Genomic DNA, 25,609 nt, shown 5'->3' with positions numbered 1-25,609 from the left:
TTGTATAAATTTCTCCCTGAAATTTAAATAAAAATTATTTTCTATAAGAATTTCTCTTTAGTTTATTACCTCCATAATAATTCTTTAAAATTCAATTTTTGTATAAATTTTCCTCTGAAATTTGAATAAAAATTATTTTCTATAAAAATTCTTCTTTAATTTGTTTTCTCCATAATAATTCTTTAAAATTCAATTTTTGTATAAATTTTCCCTAAAATTTAAATAAAAATTATTTTCTATAAGAATTTCTCTTTAATTTTCTCTATATAATAATTATTATAAACTTATATAAATAAGCTAAATTTAAGCTTTTAGGTTCATACCCTAAATATAGAAAAATCTTTTATATAAGTAGAATGCCTGAATAAAGGATTATTTTGATGTAATAAAAATGTGTTAAAAAATCACTTTTACTAAATTTTTATTAATAAATTTTATTTATTTATTTATTATTATATAAATATATTTATATTCATTAAATTAATTAATTCCACAAAATTCAAAATTTTATATGCTTAAAACACTTGAATATATTTAAATTTATAATTTATAATTAAAATTTTTAATATAATTAATTTTTAAAATTAAAACTAAATATAAATTAATTATTAATAAACTTTATTATTTATTTAAATTTATTAAGTTTAATAATTCTCTCCTTACTTATTCCTAATTTATTCTTTATATGAATATTTTTAGAAATTTCCTCTATATTATACACTATTTATTTAAATATTAATTCTTTAAAAATTTATAGAATTATATATTTTATAATTTCTTCAATAACTTCTATTTTAATTATTTATAGATTTTTAAATAAAACATTTAATTTATATATTAATTTTATTTTGTTATTTAGCTTATGATTAAAATTAGGATTATACCCCTTAAATAGATGAATAAATTTTTTAATAAAAAAAATTAATTTTAATTCATTAATTTTATTACTAACAATTATTAAATGTATCCCTATTTTTATATTTTTAAATTTTATTAAATTTAATTTTATTATTTTATTTATATTAATTTTCTTTATACTACCCCCAGTAATTTTTTCAATAAATACCTCATCCTTTACTCTTTTAATAAATTACTCATCCATATATAATATTCCTTTATTATTAATCTTTTCTTATTTAAATTTTAATATTATAATCATTTATATAACCATTTATATAACTTCAACTCTTATAATCTTACTTATACTTAAAAAATTAAATCTTTACTACAAAAACTCTTTAAATTTAAGATTAAATTATAAAAATAAAATATTTTATAATTTAATAATATTCAAATACTCCCAACTTCCACCATTTTTACCATTTATTATTAAATGAAATTTAATTGATCTTATATTATCAAATAATTATATAATTATATTATCTATATTAATTATCTTTTCTAGATTACTAATAACCTTTAATTATTTAAATTTTAATAATAACAATTTTTTTTTAACAAATTCTAAAATTAGACATAAAATTAATTTATTTGATTATTCTAATTTTAATATTATATTTATTATATATTTTTCATTTTTAACATTTACCTTAATTTTTACCTTTTCATTTATAAACTAAATTTATAATTTTTTAATTTCTTTAAATTTGCAATTTAATATTTTTTATAAACTATATAAATAAAGATTTTAAGTTAATAAAACTTAAAACCTTCAAAGTTTTATATAAATATATATTTAACTTAATTATTTAAATCTTAATTTAATATTAGAAAATTTATTTTCATAAATAAATTTACAGTTTACTCCTTTTATCAGGCATAATATTTCTAAATAAAATTTATTACCAAAAATGATTTTATTCAACTAACCATAAAAATATTGGAATACTTTATTTTATCTTTGCTATATGATCAGGAATAATCGGAGCATCTTTAAGTATAATTATTCGTATAGAATTAAGAACACCTGGAAGATGAATTAATAATGACCAAATTTATAATACTATTGTAACTTCACATGCTTTTATTATAATTTTTTTTATAGTTATACCATTTATAATTGGAGGATTTGGAAATTGATTAGTACCACTAATAATTGGAGCTCCTGATATAGCCTTCCCACGTATAAATAATATAAGATTTTGATTATTAATTCCTTCATTATTTATACTTATAATAAGAAGAACTTTATCTACAGGATCAGGAACAGGTTGAACTATTTACCCTCCCCTATCTTCAATTATATATCACTCATCTTTTTCTGTTGATTTTACTATTTTTTCTTTACATATTGCAGGTATTTCTTCTATTATAGGTGCTATTAATTTTATTGTTTCAATTATATTAATAAAAAATATTTCACTTAATATAAATCAAATCCCCTTATTTCCTTGATCAGTTAAAATTACTGCTATTTTACTTCTTCTTTCTCTCCCTGTTTTAGCAGGTGCTATTACTATACTATTAACAGACCGAAATTTAAATACATCTTTTTTTGATCCTTCTGGGGGAGGAGACCCTATTCTTTACCAACATTTATTCTGATTTTTTGGTCATCCTGAAGTTTATATTTTAATTCTCCCCGGCTTTGGATTAATTTCACATATTATTTTTAACGAAAGAGGAAAAAAAGAAATTTTCGGAAATTTAGGAATAATTTATGCTATATTAGGAATTGGATTTTTAGGATTTATTGTATGAGCTCATCATATATTTACTGTAGGATTAGATGTTGATACACGAGCATATTTTACATCTGCCACTATAATTATTGCTGTACCAACAGGAATTAAAGTATTTAGATGAATTGCTACTTATTGTGGGTCAAAAATTAAAATAAACCCATCAATTATATGATCTTTAGGATTTATCTTCTTATTTACATTAGGAGGATTAACTGGAATTATGTTATCAAATTCTTCTATTGATATTATACTTCATGATACATATTATGTAATTGGCCATTTCCATTATGTTTTATCTATAGGTGCAGTATTTGCAATTATTGCAAGATTAATTCATTGATACCCCCTATTCACTGGACTTACACTAAATAAAAAACTATTAAATATTCAATTTATTATAATATTCCTTGGAGTAAACATAACTTTTTTCCCACAACACTTCTTAGGATTAATAGGAATACCTCGACGATATTCAGATTACCCAGATGCTTACTATTGTTGAAATTTAATTTCATCAATTGGTTCATTAATTGCTTTTAATAGAATAATTTTATTAATTTTTATTATTTTAGAAAGATTAATTATAAAACGTTTAATTATATTTAAATATTTTCAATCATCTTTAGAGTGATTACAAAATTACCCCCCTTATAGACATTCATATAATGAACTTCCTATTATTATTTTTAAATTTTAATATGGCAGAATAGTGTAATGAATTTAAGTCTCATAAATAAAATTAATAATTTTTATTAAAATTTATTTATATAATAAATATAGCTACATGAAATATATATTCTTTCCAAGATCCTAACTCTCCATTTGCTGATAATTTATTTTATTTTTATAATTTTACAATAATTATCCTAACAATAATTACTATTTCTACTATATATATAATAATTTTTATTTTAAATAATAAATATTTAAATTTAAATTTATTAAAAAATCATAATATTGAAATTTTATGAACTATCACTCCTATAATTATACTTTTAATTATTTCAATCCCTTCTCTTAAAACTCTTTATTTTATTGATGAATTATGAAACCCTACATATTTTACTATTAAATCAATTGGTCATCAATGATATTGAAGTTATGAATACCCTGAATTTTCTAATTTTATATTTGACTCATATATAATTAAATCAATTGAAAATATTAATCAATTTCGTTTATTAGATGTTGATAATCGAGCAGTTATTCCTTATAAAATTCCTATTCGATTACTAGTATCTTCTATAGATGTAATTCACTCATGAACTATCCCAACTATAGGAATTAAAATAGATGCCTCACCAGGTCGAATTAATCAAATATCTTTAATTTCTTTACGACCTGGAATATTTTTTGGACAATGTTCTGAAATTTGTGGAGCATACCATAGATTTATACCTATTGTTATTGAAAGAACAAATTATTTTAATTTTATTAATTGAATTAATAAAAATAATTAAAGAATTAGTTAAATTTTATAACATTAAATTGTCATTTTAAAATTATTATAATAATACTCTTTCATTAGATGTCTGAAAGAAAGAAATGGTCTCTTAAACCAAAATATAGTAGTTAATCGTCTACTTCTAATGATTTTATTCTTTTATCCCTCAAATAAGACCTATATATTGACTTTTACTTTTCTTTTTCATACTTATAGTTATATATATATATATTTCAATTTTATATTTTTCTCCTTTTTCATTTTCACCAACTACTTATACTAATTTAAATAATTTTAAATTAATAAAAAAAACTATTAAATTTTAAATGTTAACAAATTTATTTTCAATTTTTGACCCTTCTACAAATAAATTTTTATCTTTAAATTGATTAATTTTATTTTTTCCTTTAATATTAATAAATTGACCTTATTGATTACTACCTTCACGAATTAATATCTTTTGATTAAACTTCTACAAAAAAATTTTTCAAGAATTTTTTAATTTAACAAAAAAAAAATTTTCATCAAACTTAATTATTTTTTTAACTATTATAATTATATTTTTAAAATTAAATTTATTAAGTTTAATACCTTATATTTTTACTCCATCAAGACATTTATCTATTAATCTTTCTTTATCCCTAAGATTATGAATAAGATTTATATTATTTGGATGATTAAATAACACTAATAAAATATTCATTCATCTTCTACCCATAAACACACCAGGACCTTTAATAATTTTTATAATTTTAATTGAATCTATTAGAAATTTTATTCGACCATGAACTCTTGCAATTCGACTATCTGCTAATATATTAGCAGGACATTTACTTTTATCCTTATTAGGAACAACTTTAGAAAATATACCTTATATATTAATTCTTTTTTTTATCCAAAATTTATTAATAATTTTAGAAATTTCAGTTTCTATTATTCAATCTTATGTATTTTCTATTTTAACTTTATTATATTTTAATGAATCTAATTAAATGAAAATATCTCATCACCATCCATTTCATATAGTAACTTTAAGACCCTGACCTTTAATAACTTCATGAAGAATTTTAAATTTGTTATTAAGAACTATTTATTGATTTAATTCTTCTAACTTCAATATTATTATATTTAATTTATTAATTCTATTTTTAATTCTATACCAATGATGACGAGATATTATTCGAGAAAGAACAATACAAGGATGTCATACATTAAGTGTTTTAAAATTATTAAAATTTGGAATAATTTTATTTATTATTTCAGAATTATTTTTTTTTATTTCTTTTTTTTGAACTTACCTTCATTCAGCAATCTCCCCAAGAATTGAAATTGGTATAATATGACCACCTAAAAATATTATTATATTTAACCCTTATGATATCCCCCTTTTAAATTCAATTATTTTAATTTCTTCAGGATTTACTATTACATGAAGACATAATTTATTAATTAAAAACAAAAAAAAATCTATAACACCATTAATTTTTACAATTCTACTAGGCATGTATTTTTCCTCTATCCAAATAATTGAATATATGGAAGCTCCTTTTACTTTTAACGATGGAATTTTTGGATCAATTTTTTTTATATCTACAGGATTTCATGGTCTCCATGTATTATTAGGTATCATTTTTTTAAGAACAAGATTAATTCGAATATATTTAAACCACTTTTCTAAAATTCATCATTTTCATTTTGAAGCAGCTACATGATATTGACATTTTGTTGATATTATTTGACTTATTCTTTATATCCTAATTTATTGATGAATATATTAAATATATATATATATATATATATATATATATATATAGTATAAATAATTACATTTAATTTCCAATTAAAAGATTTAATTAAATAATATATATAATTTTTAATATCTTCATATTTTTTATCTTTATATTTATTATTATCTCTTTAATTATTCTAATTAATTTTTTTTTTTCAATAATTATAAATAAAGATCGAGAAAAAATTACACCATTTGAATGTGGATTTGACCCTATTACTAGAGCACGATTACCATTTTCAATTAATTTTTATATTATAACTCTAATGTTTCTTATTTTTGATGTAGAAATTATTCTAATTTTACCAATTTTAAAATTACTTAATAATCTTTCAATTTTATCTATTTATACTTTTTTCACTTTTCTTTTAATTTTAATTATTAGATTATGAATTGAATGAACTTGTAACTTATTTAAATGAATTCATTAATTTATATATAGTAATTTTTACATTTAATTTCGACTTAAAAAAAAGAAATTTATTTTTCTTATATAAACAGGATATTAGTTAATATTATATATAACATTAAATTTGCTTTTTAAAATTAAATTATTTATATCTTTTAATTGAAACCAAAATTTAGGTAAATTATTGTTAATAATTTTTTTGAGATTAATATCTCCAATTAAAGAAATATAAATTTAGAACTTCTAATTCTTTTAATATGATTTAATCATAAATATTTCTAAATTTATATAATTTAAAAAAAATATTATAATTTCAATATAAAATTAACTATTAAGTTTATAAATTTATTTAAAAATTTTTAATTATCTTAATATTTTCAATATTAAACTTTTTATTAAGCTATTTAAATAATTATAAATAAATAAAATAAAAATTAATAACACTATAAAATTTTATCAACTTTATTATATGAATTGAATATAATCATCTATTCATCAATGGATACACCTTCTGTAAATAAAATATTTTTTTTATATTTACACCTAAAATTTTATCTATTCATTTCTCATTAAATTTCTCATATGTTAATATAAATTTTAAAAAATTTAAATAAATTATTTTATAAAAAAAAATTGAATAAAATATTCTCATAATGAAATTTAAATAACTAAAATTTATTAACTTCTTACATCTAAAATGAAATCTAAAGGTTACTATTCATCTAAGAATATATATTATTATTAAAACTAATTTATCATTTTCTGTAATTATACAAATAAAATAATTAATTAATCTTAAATAAAAATATCCAAAAAAAATTACTAATAATATTATAAAAAATTTACAAAAAATTATAAATTTCCCATCTCCTACATATTGATATCTATAAATCCCTAAATATATTTCAAAAAATAATTTTATAATTCGAACTCTATAATTAATTGTTAAAACTGTTGAAATCATTAAAATATAAATTATTAATTTATTTAATCTTCTTACTATTATAAATTCTAAAATTAAATCTTTTGAATAAAATCCAGAAATAAATGGGAAACCACTTAAATTCATAAAAGAAAAAATAAATACAACACTCTTTAAAGGAGTTATTCTTATTACACCTTTAAATTTACGTAAATCTTGCCTTCCTAAAGATGTATGAATATACCCCCCAACACATATAAATATTAAAGATTTAAAAAAAGCATGAATTAATAAATGATAAAATCCTAAATTTACTATACCTAGCCCTAAAATTCTTATTATAAACCCTAATTGTCTTAAAGTTGAAAGAGCAATTACTTTTTTTAAATTATATTCATAATTTGCTATTAACCCAGCCATAAACATTGTTAAACTAGAAATAATAATAATATATCTTTTCACTTCAATTAAAATAAATTTATTATACCGAATTATTAAATAAATACCAGCAGTAACCAAAGTAGAAGAATGTACTAAAGAAGAAATAGGAGTAGGGGCAGTTATAGCAGCAGGTAATCAGGCCGAAAAAGGTAGTTGAGCACTTTTTGTAATTATTAAAATTAATATTAAAATTATTATAATTAATCTTATTCTATATAATATTAAATTTCAAGAACCTAAAAATGATGATATTCTAATTAATATTAATAACCCAACATCTCCTAATCGATTACAAAGAATAGTTAATATTCCTGAATTATAAGAATTCTTATTTTGATAATAAATTACTAAACAATAAGAAATTAAACCTAACCCATCTCATCCTAATAAAATCCTTAAAATCCTTGGACTTAAAATTATTAAACATATTGAAAAAATAAATAATAATAATAGATATTTAAATCGATTAATATATATGTCCCCATTTATATAATTTATTCTATAAAATATAATAAAAAAAGAAATAATTAAAACAACTCCTATATATATTAAACCTATATAATCTAAATAAATTATATAATTAAATTTTATTCTACTTAATATAAAAATTGTTCACTCTAAAATTATTATTATATTATATATATATATATATATACTTATTAAAATAAAAAATATCCCTAAAAAAAATATAATTACCCCATAAACTATTAATTCATAAATAATTTAAAGTTATTATACATCTTTGAAATCACAATTCAAAATTTTTTTTCTTAAACTATTTAAATTAAAAAAAAATTAAATCCAAAAATATAATATTTAAAGGTAATCAATGTAAAATTAATACAATATAATTAATTATTTTACTTCTTTTAATTTTTAAATAATAATTTAATTCCCCATGTTGGACATAACAAAATAAATATAATGAATAAATAAATCTAAAAAAACAAAAAAAAATTATAACAATTATTAAATACTCTATCCATATTATTAACCCTACTAATAATATAATTTCTCCCACTAAATTTAATGACACTGGAGCAGATATATTTGAAGAACATAATAAAAATCATATTATTCTTATTTTAGGCATATAATTTATTAAGCCCTTATTAATTAATATTAAACGTCTATTAGTTTCTTGATAACAAATATTTACTAAAAAAAATAATCCAGAAGAACATAATCCATGGGCAATTATAATAATATACCTCCCAATTACTCTAATTTTAAAAAATGTTAACATTCTCCTAATTAAAATTCCTATATGAACAACTGATGAATAAGCAACTAAAATTTTTATATCTAATTGACGTAAACATACCCCCCTCAAAATAACTCTACCTAATAAACTAATTATTATTACATAAAATTTTATATTTATAAATAAATAATAAAATATAATTACTATTTGTAATAAACCATAAGTTCCTAATTTTAATAAAATTGAAGCTAAAATTATTGAACTATAAACTGGGGCTTCAACATGAGCCTTTAATAACCACCCATGAAATATATATATAGGAATCTTTACTAAAAAAGTTCCTATTATAAATATAAAAAAATAACTTCTTATTTTAATTTTTTTTAATTCTACTATTATTATTAAATCTAATATTAATTCATTTATAATTAAAAATAAAAAAATTAAAAAAGGTAAAGAAAAAAATATTGTATAAAATATTATAAAATAAGCAGCTTCCAACCGTTTTTCCCCTAATCCCCATTTAATAATTATAAAAAAAATTAAAATTAACCTTACTTCAAATATAAAATAAAATAATAATAATTGAATTCTTATAAAAAATATTATTAAAATAATTAATAAAACTAAATGTATTTTTATACATAATAAAATATTCTTATCTATTAAAAATAAAAAAATAATACCAAAAATTCATAAACTTAGTATAATTAATATAAATGAATAATTATTTAGTCTAAATAATCTACTTATTACAGAAAAATTTACAATAAAATTATATTTAAAAAAAATTTTTACTGTTAAAAATATTAATACACATCTAATAAAATTTTTTAATAAACTTATTTTTATAAATTTATTTTTAAATAATATTAAATATAAATAAGTAATAATTAAAATTTCTACTATCATTTTAAATTTAAAATTTTTATTCTTTGTGAACCATACCTATGGACAATTCTAACTATTAAAGAAATTCCAATAACTCTCTCACAAACTCCTATAATTAATATATATATAAATATTCAATCATTATTTAAACTGTCAGAAATAATTAAAGTTATAAACAAATAAAATATTAATATATATTCCAACCCAATTAAAAATATTAAAAAATTCTCTATAAATATAAAAATTATTAATAAAATTAATAATACTATTACTAAATAATAATTATTTAAATAAATCAATTTAGCTAAATAATTTAAAATAAAATATTAATTTTGTAAATTAAATATGAAAATTTTTTCTTTAGCTTAAACTTCAAGAAAATTAATCTTAATATCTTTAATCCCCAAAATTAATATTCTATTTAAACTATTTCTTGAATTCAATGAACAGTTCTTATGAATTTTTTATTAAATTTATACTTTATATTAATATATATATAATTATTATTATTATATATAATAAAAATTTTATTTTTTAAGAAAAATTCTTTTTTGAATTTTTATTTTATCTTTTATCATATTAACATGATTAGGGGGACAATTAATTGAACCTCCATTTATTAACTTAAGTATATTATTTACATTAATTTACTTTTTATATTTCATTTTAACCCCCTCACTAAATTATATCTGAGATAAATTAATCTATTAGTTAATAAGCTTTAATAGCATTTATTTTGAAAATATTTTATAGATATAAAACTATCTATTAACTTATATTTATATAAATAATTAATTCCTTTATCCTTAAAATAAATAAAATATATAATAATGATAATGATAAAAATTTCTTTCAACATATTATTATTAATTCATCATAACGAATTCGAGGTAAAACCCCTCGAATTCAAATCACAAAAAATATATGGAAAATTATTCTAACAATAAATTTTAATCTTAATAATTTAAACCCTAAAAACATAATTGTTACTAAAAACCTTATAAAAATAATCCTTAAATATTCAGATATAAAAATTAAAGCAAATAATCTTCTGAAATACTCTGTATTAAAACCAGAAACTAACTCAGATTCTCCTTCAACTAAATCAAAAGGGGTACGATTTAATTCAATTAATATTCTAACCATAAATATTAGATAAACTGGATAAATTATAATTAAAAATTTAATATTTTCTTGAAATTTTAAAAATTCTAATAAATTAAATCTTTCAACTAATAAAATTAAATTAAAAATAATTAAAAATAATCTTACTTCATAAGAAATTGATTGAGCAACTGAACGAATAGCCCCCAACATAGAATAATTAGAATTTGAAGCCCACCCCCCTAATATAATTGGAAAAACCCCTACACTCATTAATCTTAATATAAATAAAATTCCTAAATTTATTGAAAATATATTTACATAAAATGGGTAAACTAATCATAATATTATAGATAAAATTAAAGAAATTATAGGTATAAATATATAATAATTTAAATTAATTTTATCTAAAAAAAATAATTCCTTATTTAATAATTTAATTACATCTCTAAAAGGTTGAAAAATTCCTATAATTAACACTTTATTTGGTCCCTTTCGATTTTGAATAAACCCTAATACTTTTCGTTCAAATAATGTTAAAAAAGCTATACTAATTAATATTATTAAAATTAAGACAATAAAAAAAAATAAATTAAAATATAAATTAAATTTTAATACATAAATTATTATCTGTATACTTATTGTATACTTTATTAAATTCTAAATTTATTACACTAATCTGCCAAAATAATTATTTATATTTATATATATATATACATATATAATATTAATTATTAAAAATACTTAGTCCTTTCGTACAAAAATATTATTTTACTTTTAAAGATAGAAACCGATCTGGCTTACACCGATCTGAACTCAAATCATGTAAGATTTCAAAAGTCGAACAGACTTAATTTTTAAACTTCTGCATTTAAAATTTATCTTAATTCAACATCGAGGTCATAAACATCTTTATAAATAAGGCCTTCTTAAAGATATTATGCTGTTATCCCTAAGGTAATTTTTCTTATAATTTATAATACAATATCATTTTTATTAACATTAATTTATGATTTCTTAATTTAAAGTTTATTAAATTTAAATATCACCCCAATAAAATAAATTAATAAATTTTTTTATAAATAAATTAAAAACTTTATTAATTTATTAAATTCTATAGGGTCTTATCGTCCCTTAAATTAATTTAAGCATTTTTACTTAAAATTTAATTTCATTTTTTAATATTGAAACAGTTTATACTTCATCAACCCTTTCATTCCAGCCTTTAATTAAAAGACAAATGATTATGCTACCTTTGTACAGTCAGTATACTGCAGCTATTTAAAAATTATTCATGGAGCAGGGACAACTTTAAATTAAATTCAAAAAGACATGTTTTTGTTAAACAGGTGAGTATAATTTTTGCCAAATTCTTTAATATTATATATATATATATATATATATATTTATATCTATATAATCAATTACTTATATTATCATTATATCTTTAAATTTTTAATTTATTTAATTTTTTTTATAATTAAATTATATTCTAGCTAATTAAATTTTTTTTTATACATATACATATATATATTTTTATTATTAAATTATTAAATTTTTTTTATAATATATTAAATTTTAAAATTAATTTATTTATTATATTTCAATTAAAAATTATAAATTTAATTTAAAGTTTATCCCCTAAATTATTTATATTTATTAATATATATATATATATATATATATATATATATATTAATATAATAAATATATGAATTAAATTCATTTCTAAAAAAACTAGATATCTATAAATTCGTATTACATTTCACATCAAATTAAATATTCATAATTTTTTTGTTACAAAAAAAATTTTAATTAATTAGCTCATTTATATTCGAGAATAATATAAACTATATTTAAATTTTAATAACCCCTGATACAAAAGGTACAAAAATAAATTCTACTTTTAAATATTTTATTTATTATCTTTCACAATACTATCTATATAAAATTTTTATTTTTTTCTTAAATAAATACTAAAAATTTAATTTTTTAAAATAATTTTTTTTATAATATATTTAACCTTAAACACTATCAACCCTAAATATTTAATTATTTAATTTAAAATTTTATTTCATGTAAATCTTTTCAATGTAAACGAAATATTTTTATATTAAACTAAATTTTTTATTAAAAACATTTTCCAATACCTTTACTATGTTACGACTTATTCCATTTATAATGAAAGTGACGGGCAATTTGTACACTAAATAAAACTAATTTCAATTTCATTAATTTATAAAATTTACTTTTAAATCCTATCTTTATTAAATATTAAAATTTAACTTAAAAAAAAATAATTTTTATGTAACTCATTATATCTTAAATAAACTACATTTTGATTTGAATTACTATTATATACATATATATATATATATATATATATATATATATATATATATATATAATATTTTAAAAATAAAATTTCTATAAATTTTTTAAACAACAATACATAAATTTTCCATTTAAGTTTATCTTAACGTGGGATATCAATTTAATAAACAAGTTCCTCTAATAAGTATATAAAGCCGCCATATTATTTAATTTTAATGATTAACATTTAATATTTAACATTTTTAATTTATCTTTATAATAGGGTATCTAATCCTAGTCTATTCTTAAGATTTTTCAAAAATTTGTATTTTAATAATTAAATATATTATACTTTTATATTTCACCAAAAAAAATAATATACATTTAAACTAAATTTCAAAATTTCTAATTATTTCATTAATTAACTCATAACAATAGTGTAACCGCTGATGCTGGCACTAAAATTTACCATTATTTATTTTAAATTTCTTTGTCAAACTTTCATTTAAATATAAACTTAATTTTTACACAAAATTTATAAAAATTTTTTAAATTTTTACTTTTAAATAAATTTCATTTATAAATAAATTTTTATAATTAATTTTTAAACTATAATTAAATTTTCTATAAAATTCATCAACAATCATTTATATTTATATAAATGTAAGACCAAATATTTTTTATATAATTTTTTAATAAGATATTTATTAATAATTTTCAATATTAATTATTAAACTTTTATTATTAATTTAATATAATTTTTATATAAATTTTTTTTATATATATATATATATATATATATATATATATATATTTATACTTAAATAAATTCTTATTTTAATTCAATACTAAACTTTCCATAAATAAATTTCCTAATAATTCTTTTTGTAAATAATTTTATATAAAAAATTCATTCAAATAAATTTTTATTATTAATTCAATACAAATTTTTTAAAATTAAAATTTCCCTAATAATTCTTTTTTATAAATAATTTTATATAAAAAATCCATTCAAATAAATTTTTATTACTAATTCAATATAAATTTTTTATAAATAAAATCCCCTAATAATTCTTTTCATAAATAATTTTATATAAAAAATTCATTCAAATAAATTTTCATTACTAATTCAATACAAATTTTTTATGAATAAAATTTCCCTAATAATTCTTTTCATAAATAATTTTATATAAAAAATTCATTCAAATAAATTTTTATTACTAATTCAATACAAATTTTTTTTACAAATAAAATTTTCACAATAATTCTTTTCATAAATAATTTTATATAAAAAATTCATTCAAATAAATTTTTATTATTAATTCAATACAAATTTTTTATAAATAAAATTTTCCTAATAATTCTTTTCTATAAATAATTTTATATAAAAAATTCATTCAAATAAATTTTTATTACTAATTCAATACAAATTTTTTATAAATAAAATTTCCCTAATAATTCTTTTCACAAATAACTTTATATAAAAAATTCATTCAAATAAATTTTTATTACTAATTCAATATAAATTTTTTTACAAATAAAATTTTCCCAATAATTCTTTTCATAAATAATTTCATATAAAAAATTCACTCAAATAAATTTTTATTACTAATTCAATACAAATTTTTTATCAATAAAATTCCCCTAATAATTCTTTTTATAAATAATTTTATATAAAAAATTTATTCAAATAAATTTTTATTACTAATTCAATACAAATTTTTATGAATAAAATTTCCCTAATAATTCTTTTCATAAATAATTTTATATAAAAAATCCACTCAAATAAATTTTTATTACTAACTCAATACAAATTTTTTTATAAATAAAATTTTCCCAATAATTCTTTTTTTATAAATAATTTTATATAAAAAATTTATTCAAATAAATTTTTATTATTAATTCAATATAAAATTTTCCCAATAATTCTTTTTTATAAATAATTTTATATAAAAAATCCACTCAAATAAATTTTTATTACTAACTCAATACAAATTTTTTTACAAATAAAATTTTCCCAATAATTCTTTTCATAAATAATTTTATATAAAAAATTCACTCAAATAAATTTTTATTACTAATTCAATACAAATTTTTTATCAATAAAACTCCCCTAATAATTCTTTTCATAAATAATTTTATATAAAAAATTCATTCAAATAAATTTTTATCACTAATTCAATACAAATTTTTTATAAATAAAATTTACCTAATAATTCTTTTCATAAATAATTTTATATAAAAAATCTATTCATATAAATTTTTATTACTAATTTAATACAAATTTTTTTCTAAATAAAATTTTCCTAATAATTCTTTTCATAAATAATTTTATATAAAAAATCTATTCAAATAAATTTTTATTACTAATTCAATATAAATTTTTTATGAATAAAATTCCCCTATTAATTCTTCCCATAAATAATTTTATATAAAAAATTCACTCAAATAAATTTTTATTACTAATTCGATATAAATTTTTTTACAAATAAAATTTTCCCAATAATTCTTTTTTGTAAATAATTTTGTATAAAAAATCCATTCAAATAAATTTTTATCACTAATTCAATATAAATTTTTTATGAATAAAATCCCCCTATTAATTCTTCCCATAAATAATTTTATATAAAAAATTCATTCAAATAAATTTTTATTACTAATTTAATATAAATTTTTAAAAATAAAATTTCCCTAAAATTTTATATTAATAAATTTATTATTAATTAATTATTCCTTATTTTATTTAAATTTACCCCTAAATTTAAATTTTTCATACTAATTCAATAAAATTATTATTTTTTTCTAAAAAAAAAATCATTTTCACCCTAAATCAAAGCTTTTTTCTCATTTTTTTTTTTATTTATTATTGACGTTAATGCACAACTTAACTTATTATTATAGGTTTATTAAATATAATTAATTTTAATATAAATCAACTATTATTAAAAATTTACTAAATTAACTCAATAAATTTTAAATATTAACAATTCTATATAAATTCTTTTCATAAATAATTTTATATAAAAAATTCATTCAAATAAATTTTTATTATTAATTCAATATAATTTTTTTTACAAATAAAATTTTCCTAATAATTCTTTTTTATAAATAATTTTATATAAAAAATCCACTCAAATAAATTTTTATTACTAATACAAATTTTTTTATGAATAAAATTCCCCTAATAATTCTTTTTATAAATAATTTTATATAAAAAATTCATTCAAATAAATTTTTATTACTAATTCAATACAAATTTTTTATAAATAAAATTTCCCCAATAATTCTTTTTTATAAATAATTTTATATATAAAATCCACTCAAATAAATTTTTATCATTGATTCAATACAAATTTTTTTATAAATAAAATTTTCCTAATAATTCTTTTTTATAAATAATTTTATATAAAAAATCTACTCAAATAAATTTTTATTACTAACTCAATACAAATTTTTTTATAAATAAAATTTCCCTAATAACTCTTTTCATAAATAATTTTATATAAAAAATTCATTCAAATAAATTTTTATTACTAATTCAATACAAATTTTTTATAAATAAAATTTCCCCAATAATTCTTTTTTATAAATAATTTTATATATAAAATCCACTCAAATAAATTTTTATCATTAATTCAATACAAATTTTTTTATAAATAAAATTTCCCCAATAATTCTTTTTTATAAATAATTTTATATATAAAATCCACTCAAATAAATTTTTATCATTAATCCAATACAAATTTTTTTATAAATAAAATTTCCCTAAAATTTTATATTAATAAATTTATTATTAATTAACTACCCCTTATTTTATTTAAATTTACCCCTAAATTTAAATTTTTCATATTAATTCAATAAAATTATTATTTTTTTTTCTAAAAAAATCATTTTTCCCCCAAATCAAAGCTTTTTTCTCATTTTTTTTTTTATTTATTATTGACGTTAATGCACAACTTAATTTATTATTATAGGTTTATTAAATATATTTAATTTTAATATAAATCAACTATTATTAAAAATTTACTAAATTAATTTAATAAATTTTAAATATTAACAATTCTATATAAATTCTTTTCATAAATAATTTTATATAAAAAACTCATTCAAATAAATTTTTATTATTAATTCAATATAAATTTTTTTACAAATAAAATTTTCCCAATAATTCTTTTCATAAATAATTTTATATAAAAAATCCATTCAAATAAATTTTTATTACTAATTCAATACAAACTTTTTATGAATAAAATCCCCCTAATAATTCTTTTCATAAATAATTTTATATAAAAAATTCATTCAAATAAATTTTTATTACTAATTCAATATAAATTTTTTTATAAATAAAATTTTCCTAATAATTATTTTTTTTAAATAATTTTATATAAAAAATCCACTCAAATAAATTTTTATTACTAATTCAATACAAATTTTTTTTATAAATAAAATTTTCCCAATAATTCTTTTTTATAAATAATTTTATATATAAAATCCACTCAAATAAATTTTTATCATTAATTCAATACAAATTTTTTTATAAATAAAATTTTCCCAATAATTCTTTTTTATAAATAATTTTATATAAAAAATCCATTCAAATAAATTTTTATTATTAATTCAATACAAATTTTTTTATGAATAAAATTTCCCTAATAATTCTTTTCATAAATAATTTTATATAAAAAATCCATTCAAATAAATTTTTATTATTAATTCAATATAAATTTTTTTATAAATAATATTTTCCCAATAATTCTTTTTCATAAATAATTTTATATAAAAAATCCACTCAAATAAATTTTTATTATTAATTCAATATAAATTTTTTATGGATAAAATTCCTCTAATAATTCTTTTCATAAATAATTCTATATAAAAAATTCATTCAAATAAATTTTTATTACTAATTCAATACAAATTTTTTTATGAATAAAATTTCCCTAATAACTCTTTTCATAAATAATTTTATATAAAAAATTCACTCAAATAAAATTTTATTACTAATTCAATACAAATTTTTTTATGAATAAAATTTCCCTAATAATTCTTTTCATAAATAATTTTATATAAAAAATTCATTCAAATAAATTTTTATTACTAATTCAATATAAATTTTTTTATAAATAAAATTTATCCAATAATTCTTTTTTATAAATAATTTTATATAAAAAATCCATTCAAGTAAATTTTTATTACTAATTCAATACAAATTTTTTTTATGGATAAAATTTCCCTAATAATTCTTTTCATAAATAATTTTATATAAAAAATCCATTCAAATAAATTTTTATTACTAATTCAATACAAATTTTTTTATGGGTAAAATTTTCCAATAATTCTTTTTTATAAATAATTTTATATAAAAAATTCATTCAAATAAATTTTTATTACTAATTCAATACAAATTTTTTTATGAATAAAATTTCCCTAATAACTCTTTTCATAAATAATTTTATATAAAAAATTCACTCAAATAAAATTTTATTACTAATTCAATACAAATTTTTTTATGAATAAAATTTCCCTAATAATTCTTTTCATAAATAATTTTATATAAAAAATTCATTCAAATAAATTTTTATTACTAATTCAATATAAATTTTTTTATAAATAAAATTTATCCAATAATTCTTTTTCATAAATAATTTTATATAAAAAATTCATTCAAATAAATTTTTATTACTAATTCAATATAAATTTTTTTATAAATAAAATTTATCCAATAATTCTTTTTCATAAATAATTTTATATAAAAAATCCACTCAAATAAATTTTTATTACTAATTCAATACAAATTTTTTTATGAATAAAATTTCCCTAATAATTCTTTTCATAAATAATTTTATATAAAAAATCCACTCAAATAAATTTTTATTACTAATTCAATATAAATTTTTTTATAAATAAAATTTCCCCAATAATTCTTTTTTATAAATAATTTTATATATAAAATCCACTCAAATAAATTTTTATTACTAATTCAATACAAATTTTTTTTATGGATAAAATTTCCCTAATAATTCTTTTTATAAATAATTTTATATAAAAAAATTCATTCAAATAAATTTTTATTGCTAATTCAATATAAATTTTTTTATAAATAAAATTTTCCTAATAATTCTTTTCTATAAATAATTTTATATAAAAAATTCACTCAAATAAATTTTTATTACTAATTCAATATAAATTTTTTTACAAATAAAATTTTCCCAATAATTCTTTTCATAAATAATTTTATATAAAAAATTCATTCAAATAAATTTTTATTACTAATTCAATACAAATTTTTTATGAATAAAATTTCCCTAATAATTCTTTTCATAAATAATTTTATATAAAAAATTCATTCAAATAAATTTTTATTACTAATTCAATACAAATTTTTTTACAAATAAAATTTTCCTAATAATTCTTTTCTATAAATTGCTTTATATAAAAAATTCATTCAAATAAATTTTTATTACTAATTCAATACAAATTTTTTATGAATAAAATTCCCCTAATAATTCTTTTCATAAATAACTTTATATAAAAAATTCATTCAAATAAATTTTTATTACTAATTCAATATAAATTTTTTTACAAATAAAATTTTCCCAATAATTCTTTTCATAAATAATTTTATATAAAAAATTCACTCAAATAAATTTTTATTACTAATTCAATACAAATTTTTTTATAAATAAAATTTCCCTAATAATTCTTTTCATAAATAATTTTATATAAAAAAATTCATTCAAATAAATTTTTATTGCTAATTCAATATAAATTTTTTTACAAATAAAATTTTCCTAATAATTCTTTTCTATAAATAGCTTTATATAAAAAATTCATTCAAATAAATTTTTATTACTAATTCAATACAAATTTTTTATGAATAAAATTCCCCTAATAATTCTTTTCATAAATAACTTTATATAAAAAATTCATTCAAATAAATTTTTATTACTAATTCAATACAAATTTTTTTACAAATAAAATTTTCCTAATAATTCTTTTCTATAAATAGCTTTATATAAAAAATTCATTCAAATAAATTTTTATTACTAATTCAATACAAATTTTTTATGAATAAAATTCCCCTAATAATTCTTTTCATAAATAACTTTATATAAAAAATTCATTCAAATAAATTTTTATTACTAATTCAATATAAATTTTTTTACAAATAAAATTTTCCCAATAATTCTTTTCATAAATAATTTCATATAAAAAATTCACTCAAATAAATTTTTATTACTAATTCAATACAAATTTTTTAAAATAAAATTCCCCTAAAATTTTATATTAATAAATTTATTATTAATTAATTATCCCTTATTTTATTTAAATTTACCCCTAAATTTAAGTTTTTCATATTAATTCAATAAAATTATTATTTTTTTTCTAAAAAAAATCATTTTTCCCCCAAATCAAAGCTTTTTTCTCATTTTTTTTTTTATTTATTATTGACGTTAATGCACAACTTAACTTATTATTATAGGTTTATTAAATATATTTAATTTTAATATAAATCAACTATTATTAAAAATTTACTAAATTAATTCAATAAATTTTAAATATTAACAATTATATATAAATTCTTTTCATAAATAATTTTATATAAAAAAATTCACTCAAATAAATTTTTATTACTAATTCAATACAAATTTTTTATAAATAAAATTCCCCTAATAATTCTTTTCATAAATAATTTTATATAAAAAATTCATTCAAATAAATTTTTATTACTAATTCAATATAAATTTTTTATGAGTAAAATTCCCCTAATAATTCTTTTCATAAATAATTTTATATAAAAAATTCACTCAAATAAATTTTTATTACTAATTCAATATAAATTTTTTATGAGTAAAATTCCCCTAATAATTCTTTTCATAAATAATTTTATATAAAAAATTCACTCAAATAAATTTTTATTACTAATTCAATACAAATTTTTTATGAATAAAATTCCCCTAATAATTCTTTTCATAAATAGCTTTATATAAAAAATTCATTCAAATAAATTTTTATTACTAATTCAATACAAATTTTTTATGAATAAAATTCCCCTAATAATTCTTTTCATAAATAACTTTATATAAAAAATTCATTCAAATAAATTTTTATTACTAATTCAATATAAATTTTTTTACAAATAAAATTTTCCCAATAATTCTTTTCATAAATAATTTCATATCAAAAATTCACTCAAATAAATTTTTATTACTAATTCAATACAAATTTTTTAAAATAAAATTCCCCTAAAATTTTATATTAATAAATTTATTATTAATTAATTATCCCTTATTTTATTTAAATTTACCCCTAAATTTAAGTTTTTCATATTAATTCAATAAAATTATTATTTTTTTTCTAAAAAAAATCATTTTTCCCCCAAATCAAAGCTTTTTTCTCATTTTTTTTTTTATTTATTATTGACGTTAATGCACAACTTAACTTATTATTATAGGTTTATTAAATATATTTAATTTTAATATAAATCAACTATTATTAAAAATTTACTAAATTAATTCAATAAATTTTAAATATTAACAATTATATATAAATTCTTTTCATAAATAATTTTATATAAAAAAATTCACTCAAATAAATTTTTATTACTAATTCAATACAAATTTTTTATAAATAAAATTCCCCTAATAATTCTTTTCATAAATAATTTTATATAAAAAATTCATTCAAATAAATTTTTATTACTAATTCAATACAAATTTTTTTTACAAATAAAATTTTCACAATAATTCTTTTCATAAATAATTTTATATAAAAAATTCATTCAAATAAATTTTTATTATTAATTCAATACAAATTTTTTATAAATAAAATTTTCCTAATAATTCTTTTCATAAATAATTTTATATAAAAAATTCACTCAAATAAATTTTTATTACTAATTCAATATAAATTTTTTATGAGTAAAATTCCCCTAATAATTCTTTTCATAAATAATTTTATATAAAAAATTCACTCAAATAAATTTTTATTACTAATTCAATATAAATTTTTTATGAGTAAAATTCCCCTAATAATTCTTTTCATAAATAATTTTATATAAAAAATTCACTCAAATAAATTTTTATTACTAATTCAATACAAATTTTTTTACAAATAAAATTTTCCTAATAATTCTTTTCTATAAATAGCTTTATATAAAAAATTCATTCAAATAAATTTTTATTACTAATTCAATACAAATTTTTTATGAATAAAATTCCCCTAATAATTCTTTTCATAAATAACTTTATATAAAAAATTCATTCAAATAAATTTTTATTACTAATTCAATACAAATTTTTTATGAATAAAATTCCCCTAATAATTCTTTTCATAAATAATTTTATATAAAAAATTCACTCAAATAAATTTTTATTACTAATTCAATATAAATTTTTTATGAGTAAAATTCCCCTAATAATTCTTTTCATAAATAATTTTATATAAAAAATTCACTCAAATAAATTTTTATTACTAATTCAATACAAATTTTTTTACAAATAAAATTTTCCTAATAATTCTTTTCTATAAATAGCTTTATATAAAAAATTCATTCAAATAAATTTTTATTACTAATTCAATACAAATTTTTTATGAATAAAATTCCCCTAATAATTCTTTTCATAAATAACTTTATATAAAAAATTCATTCAAATAAATTTTTATTACTAATTCAATACAAATTTTTTATGAATAAAATTCCCCTAATAATTCTTTTCATAAATAATTTTATATAAAAAATTCACTCAAATATATTTTTATTATTATTTCAATACAAATTTTTTTACAAATAAAATTTTTCTAATAATTCTTTTCTATAAATAGCTTTATATAAAAAATTCATTCAAATAAATTTTTATTACTAATTCAATACAAATTTTTTATAAGTAAAATTTCCCTAATAATTCTTTTCATAAATAACTTTATATAAAAAATACACTCAAATAAATTTTTATCACTAATTCAATATAAATTTTTTAAAATAAAATTCCCCTAAAATTTTATATTAATAAATTTATTATTAATTAATTATCCCTTATTTTATTTAAATTTACCCCTAAATTTAAATTTTTCATATTAATTCAATAAAATTATTATTTTTTTCTAAAAAAAATCATTTTTTCCCCAAATCAAATCTTTTTTCTCATTTTTTTTTTTATTTATTATTGACGTTAATGCACAACTTAACTTATTATTATAGGTTTATTAAATATATTTAATCCCAATGAATTTTATTAAAAATTTTTCATTTATTTTATTTCTCATAATAAAATTTAAACTCAATATTAAATTAATTAATTATAAAATAATTTAAATAAATTATTCACTTTCTCTTTTTTTTTTTTTTTCCAATAAAATAAATATTATTATGTATTATATATATATATATATATATATATATATATATATATATAAATAATTTATATGTATATATACATATATATATATATATATATATATATATATATATATATATATATATTCATATAAATAATTTATATATATATATGTATATATAATTTAATTATATATATAAATATATATATATATATAAATAATTTATATATATATATATGCATATATAAATTAATTAAATATATATATATTATATAAATAATTTATATATATATATAAATGTATATATATATGGCATATAATTATATGTATATTGGAATGAATATTATATAGATTAGATGTTTAGAGTAAGAGATTGTTATGTATTTATATAAATGTGATTCATATTAGGATATTATAATTAACACAGATGGTTAAGCATTAAATGTATATATATATATAAATAATTTATATATTATTAAATAATTATATATATATATATTAAAATATTTTAAAAATTAATTAAATAAATATAAATTCTTAATTCTCTTTATATATAATAAAATATTTATAAAAATAAATAAATATATATATATTATTATTATATATATATAAATACCTAACAAATAAATATTTAATATATATTAAATAATTTATATATATATAAATATTTATATAATAAATTATTTATTTATAATTAAATTTATATATTTATAATTGTATGAATATTTATAGGTTATTATGAATTAATTAAATCTGATATAAATGTCTAATAATTAGTTTTACTCTAGGATATATTCATAAATGGATTCATTTTACAAATGTTGATATTATAATTAAATATATAGTATATTATTAAATTATTATTGTTCTGTAGTAAAAAATTTAAAAATTAATATAAATGTATATATTATATATAAATTTATTAGAGATATTTAAATTTAATTAGATATATATAAATAATTTATATATATATAAATATTTAATAAATAAATTATTTATATATATATAAATTAATATTATTCAATAAATTATTTATATATATATACTATAAATATTTATTAATATAAATTATTTATATATATATATAAATATTTATTAATATAAATTATTTATATATATATATATATATCAAAATTAAAATTCTAAATTTCGTTTTTTTCTATATTTTCTATTTTACAAAAAAATTCATACTAATATCTTTACTTATCAATAACGTTCAATAAGTAATAAAAATTTTAGAATGAAAATCTCCCTCAAATTACAAAAAAATCTAGAAAATCCCCCCTAAATTCAATTTTTGTATAAATTTCCCCCTGAGATTTATATAAAAATTATTTTCTATAAGAATTCTTCTTTAATTTATTTTCTCCATAATAATTCTTTAAAATTCAATTTTTATATAAATTTCCCCCTAAAATTTAAATAAAAATTATTTTCTATAAGAATTCTTCTTTAATTTATTTTCTCCATAATAATTCTTTTAAATTCAATTTTTATATAAATTTCCCCCTAAAATTTAAATAAAAATTATTTTCTATAAGAATTCTTCTTTAATTTATTTTATCCATAATAATTCTATTAAATTCAATTTTTGTATAAATTTACCCCTGAAATTTAAATAAAAATTATTTTCTATAAGAATTCTTCTTTAATTTATTTTCTCCATAATAATTCTTTTAAATTCAATTTTTGTATAAATTTTCCCCTAAAATTTAAATAAAAATTATTTTCTATAAGAATTTCTCTTTAATTTATTTTCTCCATAATAATTCTTTAAAATTCAATTTTTATATAAATTTCCCCCTAAAATTTAAATAAAAATTATTTTCTATAAGAATTCTTCTTTAATTTATTTTCTCCATAATAATTCTTTTAAATTCAATTTTTGTATAAATTTTCCCCTAAAATTTAAATAAAAATTATTTTCTATAAGAATTTCTCTTTAATTTATTTTCTCCATAATAATTCTTTTAAATTCAATTTTTGTATAAATTTACCCCTGAAATTTAAATAAAAATTATTTTCTATAAGAATTCTTCTTTAATTTATTTTCTCCATAATAATTCTTTTAAATTCAATTTTTGTATAAATTTCCCCCTAAAATTTAAA

General features: G+C 14.7%; 1 protein-coding gene, 1 long non-coding RNA gene and 3 pseudogenes across 2 annotated transcripts; 2 read left to right on the top strand and 3 right to left on the bottom strand.

Annotated features, from left to right (window-relative positions):
• Nucleotides 1–1,836: 1,836 nt before the first annotated feature.
• On the top strand, nt 1,837–4,109 carry LOC143363424 (cytochrome c oxidase subunit 1 pseudogene; annotated as a pseudogene).
• On the top strand, nt 2,866–4,109 carry LOC143363462 (cytochrome c oxidase subunit 2 pseudogene; annotated as a pseudogene).
• Nucleotides 4,110–6,618: 2,509 nt separating this feature from the next.
• Nucleotides 6,619–7,785, bottom strand: LOC143363445 (NADH-ubiquinone oxidoreductase chain 5-like; the record flags this gene model as incomplete). Its single annotated transcript, XM_076804023.1, has 1 exon — nt 6,619–7,785. A coding segment is annotated over one exon (780 nt), but the record flags the coding sequence as incomplete, so codon positions are not given.
• A 97-nt stretch (nt 7,786–7,882) lies between these two features.
• Nucleotides 7,883–13,203, bottom strand: LOC143363428 (uncharacterized). Its single transcript, XR_013083823.1, has 2 exons — nt 11,567–13,203; nt 7,883–7,997 (listed from the first exon to the last, which is right to left on the bottom strand). It is a non-coding gene; the product is annotated as an uncharacterized LOC143363428 (long non-coding RNA).
• On the bottom strand, nt 8,435–9,544 carry LOC143363444 (NADH-ubiquinone oxidoreductase chain 4 pseudogene; annotated as a pseudogene).
• Nucleotides 13,204–25,609: the final 12,406 nt, after the last annotated feature.

This window comes from Halictus rubicundus, unplaced genomic scaffold (genome assembly GCF_050948215.1).
Source record: "Halictus rubicundus isolate RS-2024b unplaced genomic scaffold, iyHalRubi1_principal scaffold0047, whole genome shotgun sequence".
NCBI lineage: Eukaryota > Metazoa > Arthropoda > Insecta > Hymenoptera > Halictidae > Halictus > Halictus rubicundus.
Note: the sequence above shows the minus strand (reverse complement) of the source record. Positions and strands in the feature narration are given on the sequence as shown.